Raw genomic sequence first — 14,119 nt, 5'->3', positions numbered from 1 at the left:
GATACCAACAATTTCTCAGCCTCCCTTAGCAACCTAAACCCTGAGCCCTTTAATCTCAGCCTATCTTGATCTGCTCTCCAAACAATTCATGATCTCCATGGCTCCTGAACCCAGGCTTTGCCTCCTTTTAATGGTCTTGTACTTGGTCTTCTAATCTGGGCCCTTATCTACTGCTCCTCCGGTGCTGAGTTGCCTTGGCCCAGTCTGACTCCTGGGACCCAAATCCTGCTAAGGTCCTTCAAAGTCAGCATTCTTGTCCAATCCCTAAATATTAACTCATTCAAATGATTTATTGTACCTCTCCTTGTGCCAGGTTTTGTGCTAGGTACCAGAGGTGAACATGACAGTCTCTGCCCTCAGGGAACAAGAAGACCCTGCAAGTATGGGCAATTCATGATTGAAAAACAAGGAAATGGATAACTGGAAATGACTTTGGAAGATAAATATAAGCAGGAATGTTCCCTCAGGAATAATTCCTGGTACAGGGCATATTTAACATTCTTACACATGAGCAATAAGAGACACACGCAATAAAATAATCTTGTTTGCATACAGCTTCAACATCTTTCCAAGCAGTGAAATGCAAGTTGATGGAGATGTACTTAAAAAGAGCCAGCTAACTGTCCAAAAGGGCTGAACAACAGGGCAATGTGCACTGTGGTGTTGGCAAGCACTGGTGAATGCATTTAGAGAAATGTAATCTAGTCTATTTATAGGATGATGGGATCTAAGCTATCAGGGAGTTACTTCAACAAATACTTGTGATTCTACTGTTTGGAAGAAGGCATGTGCTGGACACTGCAGGTTATATGAAAATAATGGAGACATAGATCCTACTCTCAAATACTCTGAGAAATATTGAAAGAGTTCAATGAAGAAGGTGGTATTTAAGATGAGTCTTAAATTATGGGTGGCATTTGGATGGACGGATACTTGTGAGGGAAGAAGAGAAAATTCTAGGTAGATGAAAGAGCATAAAGCACCCAGGCAAGAAAATTTAGAGTATTGTCCTGAAATGGTGAAGGTTCCAGTGTGGCTGATGGGTAGAGGACATGGAAGAGAGGGAAGGGCTTGAAAGATACAATAAGAATCACCTGTCATGGGAGCCTGCACTTGATTGGCTGGGCAGTGGGAGGGAGAGGTAATGGCAGGATTTAAATATTTTTGAATGATAATTTAGTAAGTTGAGTCTGGCAGCAATGTGTGGGATAGGGTGGGAAGAAACATAGATCAGTTAGGAGGCCATTTTAACAGTCCTGGTAAGAAGAAAAGAGGTCCAAACCAGGGGTGTGAAGAAAAGGAAGGAGAATACAGATACCAGAGACATCTTGGGAGCAAATGCTACAGCAGTGTTTCTTAAAGTGTGGTCCAGAGCCAATCTGAATGGAAATCATCTAGAGAGACTCCTGTGCATCATCCCAGACCTACTGAATTAGAATCTCTGGGTGGGGAGTCTGGGGAATCTATATTTTCAACAAGTCACCCCAGTAACTTTTATGTAGATGGGGATCACCATTCTATAGATATGGCACTTAATTCAATGTAAAGAGAGAAAGAAGTTCTCAAAGATGACTCTAAGGACTGGCTGAGCAGTGGAGGGGAGGGATAGTAGCAGGTTGAGTGTGAAAGAATGGTTGTGTTATTAACAGACCTAGAGAAGCCAGAGAGAGAGAGAGGAAAGTTTGGATGGGACTATGATGTCTTCGGTATGGATCCTGTTGAATTGGGACATACACATGGCAATGTCCCCTGTGGGGTTTGAAGTTGGTGGGGAGATTTGTAAAACATATTGCAGAGAGGTAATAGTTAATGTCATAGGAACGAATGATGATTGTTAGATTTTAAAAAGTAAAACATAGGAGATGTGGAAGATGGCGAGAGGGAGAGGAAGTGGATGCTAGAGTATAAATGAGGTTCTACAATGAAGGCAGCCCCAGAATAGCTTCCAAACCCAAGTGATGGGACTGACTTCCTGCAACATGGCCTACCAGGTTATACCAAGCTTTGGGCTGAAATTATGTTGGGTGAAGTTAGATATCTATAATTCTACCTGCAGAGATGTATACATGTGGGGATAGGTGGGAAGTGAAGTGGACTAGAAAAACCCCCTGCTGCTCAAGGAATTCCTCCTCTTAGTTCACCAAAGCTGGGTATTCCTGATAAGCAGCAATTAACCTTTCATCTCTAAAACAGAGTCCAATGAAAGTGGGACTCACTAACTGATAATTGGAAGGAAAGGGGAGGAGGCAAAGGGAGAATTGGGCTGAATTGTCTTCTCCCCAAAATTCATATGTTGGAGTCCAAACCCCTAGTACCTCAGAATATAACTGTATTTGGAGATAGGGTCTTTACAGAAGTGATTAAGTTAAAATGAGGTCATTTGGGTGGGCTCTGATCAACATGATGTGTCCTTATAAGATGAGGAAATTTGAACACAGAGATGTAGAGAGGGAAGATAATGTGAAGACACAGGGAAAGATAGCCAACTACAAGCCAGTCGAGAGGCCTCAGAAGAAACCCAGCTGCTGACACCTTGATCTCAGACATCTTGCCTCCACAACTGTGAGAAAATAAATCTTTATTGTTTAAGCCACCCAGGTTGTGGTACTTTGTAAAGGCAGCCCTAGCAAACTAATACAGAGGGGAAGGGCTGATGGGGGTGAAAAGAAAAAGAAGAAAAGAAGGTAAGAAAGACAAGAAGGAAGAAGAAGTGAGGAGCAGGAGAGAGTAAGTACTTCCCTCTCTCCCAGGAGGATGATGGAGACAGGGCAGGGGCAAGAGAGTCTAGTTCAGGACCTTGGGGATGGCTTGTTTTGCAGGTTTACACAATGTCACAGAACACAGGAAATGACAGACATCCAGGAAGAAAGAGGGTAATCTAAAAAAAAAAAAAAGTTCTGAAGAACCTAGGGGCAGGACAGGAATAAAGACACAGACATAGAGAATGGACTTGAAGATACGAGGAGGGGGAAGGGTAAACTGGGACGAAGTGAGAGAGTGGCATGGACATATATACACTACCAAACGTAAAATAGATAGCTAGTGGGAAGCAGCCGCGTAGCACAGGGAGATCACCTCGGTGCTTTATGTCCACCTAGAGGGGTGGGATAGGGAGGGTGGGAGGGAGATGCAAGAGGGAAGAGATATTATAGCTGATTCACTTTGTTACACAGCAGAAACTAACACACCATTGTAAAGCAGTTATACACCAATAAAGATGTTAAAAAAATTAAATAAAATAAAAAAGAAAAGAAAAGAGGGAAGTCAACTGTTTCAGGCTTTGGGAGGTTGAGGAGAAAAGGACTGTATTTAGCCATTGATGATTTATAATAGTAAAAATGGAAACAATCTAAATATCTTACAATAGAGGAATTATAAACATGTATTGGATAATTATGCCACATGAAAAAATCATCTACACTCAGAGTTGAAAAATACACGGAAAAAGGCACAAAGTATGATGTTTAAATGAATTTAAAAAACAGAATGTAAAACTGTATTAGAGAATGACTGTACTTACAGTAAATATATATGTAACTACTTTTTAAAAAATTAAAGTATAGTTGATTTACAATGTTGTGTTAGTTTCTGGTGTACAGCAAAGTGATTCAGTTATACACATATATGTATATATATTCTTTTTCATATTCTTTTCCATTATGGTTCATTACAGGATATTAAGTATAGTTCCCTGTGCTATTCAGTAAGACCTTATTGATTATGTATTTTATATATAGTAGTTTGTATCTGCTAATCCCAAACTCCCAATTTATCCCTCCTCCCCCTTTCCCCTTTGGTAATCATAAATTTGTTTTCTGTCTGTGAGTTTGTTTTGTAAATAAATTCATTTTTATCATATTTTAGATTCCACATATAATAATCTCTACTTAGTGAAGTAAGTCAGATAGAGAAAGACAGACATAAACAGCATTAATATAAGAGTATGCACAGCCTCTTCCCCTTCCCTTCCCTGCTCCCTATGGAAAATTCTGCTTTGCTCATTCCCACTCCCTCAGTCCTTTGAACTCCAGTCTCACCATGTAGATCAATGTGTTTGTGTGTGTGTGTGTGTGTGTGTGTGTGTGTGTGTGTGTGTGCATGTGTGTGTGTCCTGGGAAAATGGAATGAGGACCTACACTGTCATTTTCTAGAGGCAGAAGGTAGGGGCAGGCAGAGGCAAGCCATGAACAAGTGGTCCAGGCCTGAGGAACTTGGGGAAGACGAGGTGTGAGAGCGTTGGAGTCTAGGAAAAATTGGGGGAAGAGGATTTTGAAAAGTGTTGCTGTGGGTCATAGCCTGGATGCTCCTTAATGTTTTCAGGAGAAGCAAATTAATATTTGCTTGGGAATATTTTCAATTACTTTTGGTCTCTGGCTACATGAGACTCCAGACCTTATTTATTTACATATATGTGCAAAGAAAAGGACTAGAAAGAAAGAAACAAAAACACTAGAAGTGGTTAACTCTGCATTGGTGGGATTATTAGGCATTGACACTTTTATGTAAGTTTTGAATAAAAACATGAATTCATGGTAAGGGGTGCATTATTGTTGTTTAAAGAAGGTATACATACTTTCAGTTGAGTGATCTGGGCAGGTTGAATTGCAAAGGGTTAGGAGTGAATAGGGGTGATAAAGTGGGCTTAGATTACTTTCTCAAGAAGTTGCTATGAATAGGAGAGATGGGCAAAAGCTTAAAGAGGTGGGAAATCCAAGACATTTTTGGAGGGAGGGGGCTTTTAGGATAGTGAGATCTAAGGAGTTTGACAAATAAGGCATCAAACACCCTCTAAGGATGTATTGTTTTGAAACATTTTTGATAATTTGTATGTCCTGGAGGCAGAGGGAATTTTATGATATAATCTTTAATTAGCTTTGAGGTGTTTCTCACTTGGTCCAAATGATATTGATTGAGAACTAAAAGGTAATTTCCTCAGCTGAGGCTTAACTGGGTCAAGAGTCTGACTTTCCAACAATTAAGACATTAGGGCTGTAGTGATAACAAAGATAAAGTTTAAAGGACTCTGACATTTAAAAGAGGAATGCTGATTCAGGAATGCTAATTGAAATCTGTAAACTCACAGTTAAATTAGATGCAGATTTGTTTGTTAAATTCTGGGATTCCAGAAGTTAGAGGAAGGTGCATGATGAACAAAATTAGGTATATTTCTTATGTGAGATATTAATGGATTGAACTTGTTATGTCCACATCTGAATCTAAATACACTCAAAACCAGTTTGCATTAATTCTTAGATGATTAATTAAATATACTCTAAAAGAAAATGAAGGTTTGGGGGCATAGTTTCCAATCTTCCTGGGAGGGTATCAAAGATGACGGTGATGGTAGCATATCCCATAATGCTCCCTTGGAGGAAATATTAAATAATTCTCATGTTCTCAAATTTCCAGAGGTGACTAATGTGGGAGTTGGTGAAGCTGATGAAGCTTTGGATTTGGTCTGCAATAGGTGAAAACATACCTACTATACAGGTTTCAGCTGAGAAGAACTTTCAGCTGTGTATCTAAATATAATTTTCTCAGACTTTGAGTATGGAGTACATATTTGGAAGAGATTACAAGGAGATGGGAGGGAAGTGATGAATGCAGATTGCTGTGGTTAATTAATGAAGCATAAAATTGGAAAGAGATATTAAATTGTCAAGAAGGTGTAAATGAAAAGACAAAAGGATAGATTTTGCAAGAACAGCCAGGGTGTGTATCAGGACAAGGGAAGCAGGATGGCAGGTGTAGGTTAGAGAGGGAGGAGGGTAAACCTCTACCTTGATGGAGCTGGTGTCCAAAGAGGCACGATTGAGTTCTGGGGCACATCTGTCCCAACATGTGTGAGCACAACATTGAAAATGAGCAGGGGAAATACTGGAGAAGAAATGCATTTGGTGGCCACTATGTAGAAAGCATCTGAAAGATTCAAAACAGGAGGAAGGTAACAAGTTCAAGGAAAAAAGCAAAGCAAGGAAATGGGGAAGGGGAGAAGGAAACAAATGTGTATCGAGGTTCTGCTAGAAAGCAAGCAGAAACTTCTGATGCAGCTATTTTGATGCCTCTACATTAATTCAGGCTTTTAAATGCAGTTTCCTCAAACTTCTCTCTCAAAATGTATGTTAACTACTTATGAAATAATGAATTAACATGCACAACTGATGTACTTGACTCTCATATGGGGCGAGATTTCCATTTTCTACTTTGTTAATTTCTATATCATTTAAGTTTTTATAAGTATACATTGCTTTTATAATAAGACAAAACCAGAAAAATTCTATCAGAATGAGGTTAGCTTCCATAGATAAGCCACTTGTACCCCCAAATAATCATTCTGAAGTGTTGTAATCATGTTTAAAAAATGTATTGATAGTAGTCATAGCAATAATAATATTATATAATAAAAGGATATTACTGAGCATATTACATATTACACATCACACTCACATTTTCCTTAAAGGTTAGGTTTAAAACCTCACCTCCCCACCCCAAACAAAATGATATAGGTGTGGCTCTACTGTTGCCCGCACAACCATGCACAAATCTATGACGATGTATAAAGAGACTTAGATAACTGTGGGTGGTATGAGCAGGCAGAGGCATTGGAACTCCCCTCTCCACCCTATACATCACTGGTCGATAGATACCTTAAGGGCTCCACGATTTGAATTCCCAAACATCTGCCTACAGATTTTGCCTATAATCTCTCTTTTAGTCAATGCTCAATTGTTCTCAAATTTAGTTCAATGGTTCTAAAATTTAGTGTGCATAAGAATTACCATACAAAGTAGCACACACAAAGCCATGTATCCTATACTTTATGGGTGATTTAGGGATTTTTCAGAGATAATTTTGTTTGTACTTAATTTTTGTCTTACTTGCTGACTTTACAGCCTCGCTGTTCCTTTGTATAATATGAGATTTGGCTCTACTTGAGAGAACTGTCAGAAACTTAATTGGGGATTCTCTTTGACTCCTGAAGAAAAGAATTAGAAAACTTACTGTGGTTGAAATACCTTCTCAACCTTCCAAAGCTAGTATATAATAAATGCTTAATTTTTAGCCTGACCAAGAATCCTATAGAGGTATAGGCAACCATCCTTTATTTTTTCTATTGAAAGATGGAGTCCTATTATTAAGAAGTCAGGTCTGTATTAATCTAAAACAAACAAGTATGACCACTGTAACTCTAAGAGAGAAATTGGAGAATTTGAGGTGTAACCCATTGAGGAGTCAAGCAGATTCTCAAAGAATGAACAGTGACTTTGGGTAGAATGATTTATGGCCCTTTGTGAGAGGAGTGGGGAAGTAAATGGTTAAATGAGTGAGGTAAATGATTAAATGAGTGTGTCTGCCAGATGGGTTCCTAACCCCAGAGTGTGGGAGAGAAGGATGTATGGGATTGGATTAGGATCCCAGGTGAGACTCAGACAGGTAAAGATGGGGTCCACAGGTTGGCTGTGCAAATTGGGGTCCAGCACAGGGCCCTGATCTGCTGAAGGGGAAAGGGGCAGTGTCTCAGCAGGCGACTGTGCCTGCAGGGTTGGGGATTGGGCTGCCTTTTCCCATAGGCTCACAGGCAATATATAGGCCAGTGGTAGACCAGGGAGGATGTCTGCTTCATGCACTATACTTCACACAAGTTTAAGCGTCAGTTATTTAAGCAGGATGTCTTGGCTTCAAAATGACTGTGAGGTGGATGATACTGTATGTTGGTAACTCACATATTTTTCCACTCTTAAGGCTTCTCTTCCTGTCCCTGTTGGAGAGGGGTGAGTAGCACTCAAGCAGATACTTGGTTCTCTGAGATTTCCATAATTAGGAAATAATTAAGTGCTAATAATTAATAATAATTAAGTCCATAATGTACTATCACTGCCATTAAGTGAATATATCAAAATGGCTGTATCAGAGTCATGGTTCTTGCCTACTGTGTTCCAGGCACTGGGCGAAGCATGTTCACCACCTGTTCTGTCAAGTAAATTTCACAAAACAGCACTGCATGGCAGATGTCATGATTATCCCAGTTTACAGGTGAAACACTGTAGCTCAAAGGCACAGTGACAAGTAGAGGGCCAGGGATGCAAACCCAGGTCTGTTTTCCTTCCTGCATTATGCTCTAGTTATCAGTGACATGTACCTAAACTCAGGGGCAAAGGGAATACACTGGGGTGCTCAAAAGGTAAAGAAAAAAGGAAAGGAGCTCAGTCCATTATAGCAATGGGTCTGTCTTGTTACTGAAAGTAGAGTACATAAATAATACTGATATGCAGAGGGAAAGCCCATTTGTCACTAGACCAAAAGAAGGAAACTCTTAGGCAAAGAATGGAAGTTCCTAGGTGACACTAGACTTACAGAATCCAGGTCAGACAACAAGCCTCTCTTCTCTATATCAGAGGCCTCTTTTCAGGGGCATAAGTGTTGAATGTGTTTTCAATATGCTGTGATGAGTTTAGGTTAAAACAAACCAACCAACCTATGGGTGCGTAGATGTATTTTCACCAGCTGATAAAATTTCCATTCATTCAACTCACTGGAGCACTCCTAAAGCCATTAGGCTAGAAAAACGAAAGCTTACGCACACACACACACACACACACACGTGCACAGGCACAGTCAATCAATTTCAAAATTCCAAAATTCCAAAAGTGTGAGCAAAAGAACAGATACACTTTAGCATTTATTTTAAAAATCTGTCTAATTTATCAAAGACCCAGGTTAGACTTAAATGTTTATATTTAAGCCTTTGGATACATGCTATTCTGCAATTCACAGGACCAGGTTACCTGGTTAGGATCAGGATCAACTTCATCCCAGTTGTGAGTGACATGGCCTTGGTCAATGGATTCAAAAGGCTTGTGAGAAACCGAAGGTAGAATCCTATATAGCCAGCTGAGGGGAAACAAGGACACATAAGCCTTAGGGTGATGTTATGAGTGATGCACAGACTGGCTCAGGAAATACCATTAGGAAGACGCTCAAGTCAACAATGATCTGTGGGCTTTAATGTGAGAAGCAATGACACAGCATCATTTCTTAATAGCCACTGCTGCCCATAGCCCTGGCCTCTTCTCACCTTTCCGCATGATCCATCACTCTTCATATTGAGCCTCTAGCCCTTGGTTATTTCCATACTGACAAAAAAAGAATTGCCTTTCCCAATGACAACTATAAAGGAAGGGAAAGTACCTTGAGGGATATCTATGCAGGCAAATCCACAGAAAAACATTAGCTTAGGTACATATTGGATTCTAATCCTTGCTCTGGCTCTGGAAAGTGAGGACAAAGAATCCTACATAGATTGAGACAATATGGGTGGTTTCTTTGTCATTTTTGAAATATAAATCAATTTTCTTCTTTAAAATTATAGAAGTAATTCATGCCAGTGATAAAAATAATTCAAGTAATTTAAAAAGTCACAAAAGGTAGACTTGGATGGCTTTCTCCTCCAATTTCTTCAGAGCCAATCCTCAGAAGCATCAGAACTTAACAATTTTCTTGTACATTCTCTAAGATATTTCCAATGCATAATAAGAAAAATTGCCAAATTGTTGTACCACTTTATTCTCACAACACTAATGTGTGAGAGTGCCTGATCACCCACATCTTTACAAATAGGGGGTATTATTAATAATTTTGGCATTGTAGGTAAAAAATACTATCTCATTTTTATTTTGTATTACCATTATTATGAGTAAGGTTGAGAATCTGTATGTTTATTGGCCCCTTGGAATTTTTCTATAAATTACTTGCCCAAGTCCTTTACCATTTTTCTATTGGGTTGTCTTTTTGATGTTAATTTGTAAGATGTTTAGGAAATTAACATATCTAAAATTATAAGAGCAACAATCTTTACTTTCTTATAGTACATTTCTGGCTTTGTTTCAGGAAGAGAAGACTCTGATGAAGGAACCCTGAAGGACACCAGGAGGAGAACCATCCAGAAGTTGAGAGGGACACTGAACCTCACTAAGAGGGACCCAAGTCCTTTCAGAGGCTGTTACCTTGACAGCAGGAAGAAGGAACACTACTTGGGGCGATGGAAGACCAGACCTGCTTGAACAAGGTCTGGCTCTTTAAGCTCCAGGACAGTCTACTTCAGCGGGTGGAATTGACCTGGCCCTACACTGAGCCATTTGGGAGATTAAAGGGCTAGCTAGGTTTGTTCAGTTTTCTTTTGATTCCTCTAGCTCTAGGTGAAGTAATCTCAGACATTGGACTTCGGGCCATGAATTAACTAGGCCTCTCTAGGTTCTATATGGAATTGAGAACATGTGTGTGTGTATTTTAGAACCGACTGTGTGATCTTGGGCAAGTTACAAGACTCTTCTTGTATTTTTTTTTTTGGCCACCCTGTGTGGCTTGTGAGATCTTAGTTCCCTGACCAGGGACCAAACCCAGGCCCTCAGCAGTGAAAGCTCAGAATCCTAACCACCGGACCTCCAGGGAATTCCCAAAACTTTTTTGATCCTATGTTCCTCATCCTTATCTCCTAGGATTGTTGTGAGGATTCAGAGTTTATGTACCTAGAATGCCTGGCACACAGTAGGTGCTCACTTACTAGATGTGTGTTGAATTGTCTAACTGTCTACGCCTTATCATCTGGGTTTTTATGATGGTCCAGATTTCCTACATTCTCTGTGTTGGCTCTCACCTTCTCAGGACCTAAGGGATCAGCTAACTAATCAGATAAAAATCAACCCCTGATAGATATATTCTCTGATAGTTTGTGGGTAGGGGTGGTGGAGTTCCTGAACTCTGTGGCTTAAATGAGTAGTGACTAAATGTAGGAATTTCAGGCTTTCTCATCTATGGATAGGGCTGGTTCCATCTTCCCACTGGGGATTTTGAGCATTTTCACAAAATTCTTGTGGATACCTTTGAAGAGTTCTAAACAGATGGGTGAACCATGCCTAGTGTCCCTTGTTTTTTAGCTGAGTTTATAAAACTCCCCAGGCAGCACCACACTGCCCTGGACAGAGATTTAATTCTGATTCAGGGAATGGTGCCAGTGTCTTAATGAAATGCCAACAGCTCCTTTTCAGCCTTCTGGAACAGAGCTCTGCGCCTGCTGGCTGAAGATATTGCTGAATAATGGGGGCAGGCAGCAGAATCCGGAGTCCAGGTGTCCAGTTAGTGAATGGGTCATAAAGTCAAGAACATAGTCATGGAGGCCAGGCTGTCATAAATTAGAATAGACAGGAATTGTCTGTGTGCTTACCTTACCTTGGCTATCTGGGCTTGCAGAGAGAGAGAGATGATTAAATAGCGATAGAATTAATCTTGGTTTGACAAGTATGGGAAACTATCTCTTCCCCCCCCATGTACAGATCTATCGAGAGGAAAGCAATATTGATATTGATATGGTAGCATAGCACCTGCCACTCAGTTTTCCGACAGCCTCCTAGGGATACACGGTATTGGAGGGAGACACTCTGCTACTGTGGCAATAATGATAATAATAATTAATGTTAATTGAGCACTCACCATGTACCCGGCAATGTGCTAAGCACCTTACATACGTTCTTTCCCTTAATCCTCATCACAACTATGAGATAAGTACTATTATTATCTCTTTTACAAATGAGAAACCAGAAGGCTCTTGGAGGGTACATGACCTGCCCAAGGTCACACAGCTGGAAAGAGAAGGAGCCAGGATTTAAACTCAGGAGGCCTGCCTCCAGAGTGGGCACGATTAACCCCTAAGGGGAACAACCTATCACTATCTCATTTACTTCTCAGGAGGACTCGCTGGAGACAAACCCAATCACCTTCCACTAAGCAATACAAGACTGCCTGCCCTCCTCCCCAGACTTCAATATAAGCAGCAGCCCTCTACACAAGTGTCCTATTCTGAAATTCCCATAATTAGACACTGCTTAAGTCACAACACTCAACTGCTTCCCTAAACCACAACAGCTACTGCAACCAACCTGCCCGATAGGAGTTAGCCAAGAGACTGAGTTCATTGACCTGGCTTATAGGATTAGAGCAAACATGGATCATGACACGTTGTGCTAACGAATGTGCTGGTTTCCAGCAAAGACAAATTCCGAGGAGAAAAAACCTTATTAATTCAAACCACCAGGGGCCATAATACATGACCTTTCATCTAACCCAAGCTTGGATTATCCAACATTTTCATCCAAAGAACATAATACTTCTAGTCATCTGAGGAAGATATTGCACTGAATCTTCTATAATTTTGAGTTAATCATTATTAAAAAAACTCCCAAGTAAATCAAAATTCGGAACTCAACTGCACAATCCCAGGGGAAGGTCAGACTATGAGGAAGACTGTCTTCTGAATACAAGCAACAAATTGTAAATGGAACTAGACATGTCTGTTTTCTAGGCTCTGTGCAGCTGCTCTCTCCACTTCTTCCATCAGTCACTTGATTCTAGCTGGAGATGAGGTTCATCCTCCCCTGACTATGACCCAGAGTACAGCCTGTAAGAAGCAGGATCTTGGGCAACCCTGGGAGGCTGTGGCCCAGGTATAGGAGGTGGCACTAAATACTAGTCAGAGCCCTCATAGACCGCAGGTCAGAATTAACCTAATCCTTTTACCTTCTTTTATTGCTGCTCCGTGGACAAGTGAAAGCTGATCCTGAGAGCTGCTCGGCATACAGATTGTAAAGGCAAACTTGAGGATTATTCTAAAACAAAGGAGGTAATAAATGACATCAGTCCATCAGAAAAGCATTCTACTTTCCCATCAGACAACTCAGTGGGGGAATTCTGTCTTGGATGGGGATGCTCTGAGCCACTCACTGCACATGACCATCTCCAACCCATACGTCCTTCTCGTAATAATGTTTTAGGTGACTTTCCTCCTTGATTAGAGAAGTAGTACATGCTTATTGTAGAAAATTTATAAACTATAAGCCATTATCTCACTATCCAGAAATAACCCAATGTTGACATATGAGTATATTTCCTTCCATTCTTTTCTTTTTTAAAATAATTTTATTTATTTATTTTTGACTGTGTTGGTCTTCGTATCTGTGCGTGGGCTTTCTTCTAGTTGTGGAGAGCTGGGGCCACTCTCCATCGCGGTGCATGGGCCTCTCACTGTCACAGCCTCTCTTGCTCCAGACGCGCAGGCTCAGTAGCTGTGGCTCACGGGCCTAGATGCTCTGCAGCCTGTGGGATCTTCCCAGACTAGGGCTCGAACCCATGTCCCCTGCATTGGCAGGCAGATTCTCAACCACTGCGCCACCAGGGAAGCCCTTTCCTTCCATTCTTATCCTCCAAAATGGGAACCCTATGATATGTGTAGTCCTGTTAATAATTAGCACTTAAAAAAAAGAGGAAACACTATATCATGAGCATTTTTTCATGCCATGAAATATTCTTTAAAATTTTTGACAAAATTTTTGTTTGCCATATTTTTGCTATTGTAACCAACACTAGTGTGAACATCTTTGTGCACACATTTTTTTTTTTTTTTAACAAGGACTGATTATTTTTTCATCATTGCCATATCTTATGCTGTTCAAGGGAACTTTAAGGAAGTCCCTTAACCCTGGACCTAGGGGATCTTCTTAAAAGCCCTAAATTTAGGGTTACTTTTTTGGGACTAAGTGCTTTGCCATAGGTAACCATTATCCAACTTTAACCTTTGTATTGTCATTGTTCTGCATCCCAATTGTCTTAATGATTTGTGAAACTCCTAGACAGTTCACAGGCTAATTTTCAAGATGGTGGGTAGAAGCTCTTGGCCTGAAAGCTGGTCATTCATTCCTATAATTCAGAGTTCTCCAAGCTAATATTCTATTCACTCATACCTGTCCTTCTGGCAGGGCACCTGGGCAGCGAGGATCCTCTGAGGCACACTCATTACCGAATCCAGAAATGTACTGCATGTGACAAAGACACAAAGGCCACCATTAATGGGATTTAAAGAGTATTTTGCTATTTTGACTGTCTATGAAGGTAAGAATTTCTTTATGGACATATGTTTGTGTATCACGTTCTATACATAACATCTTTGCTATGTCTTGGCATGTGAACCATTTAGGAAAGGTAACTTCTCTGTGTGAATTTTAAAGACCACCAATTAATTGCGAGAAGAGTGCTGGATATTACATGGGCTTTCCATCCTTAGCTGTACTTA

At 40.4% G+C, this 14,119-nt stretch overlaps 1 protein-coding gene across 1 annotated transcript in view; it reads right to left on the bottom strand.

Moving 5' to 3' along the window:
- The window catches only part of HGD (homogentisate 1,2-dioxygenase), a 43,600-nt gene that overhangs the window by 24,431 nt on the left and 5,050 nt on the right, over nt 1-14,119 (bottom strand). Inside the window, exons 2-4 of the mRNA XM_059065423.2 lie at nt 13,791-13,862; nt 12,571-12,659; nt 8,787-8,892 (exon numbers count right to left, since the gene is read on the bottom strand). Coding sequence (XP_058921406.1) covers nt 8,787-8,892; nt 12,571-12,659; nt 13,791-13,862 — 267 coding nt within the window. The remainder of the gene's footprint in view (nt 1-8,786; nt 8,893-12,570; nt 12,660-13,790; nt 13,863-14,119) is intronic.

The sequence above is a fragment of the Kogia breviceps genome, chromosome 5, assembly GCF_026419965.1.
Source record: "Kogia breviceps isolate mKogBre1 chromosome 5, mKogBre1 haplotype 1, whole genome shotgun sequence".
Classification (NCBI taxonomy): Eukaryota; Metazoa; Chordata; class Mammalia; order Artiodactyla; family Physeteridae; genus Kogia; species Kogia breviceps.
This window is presented reverse-complemented; position numbering and strand designations above follow the sequence as displayed.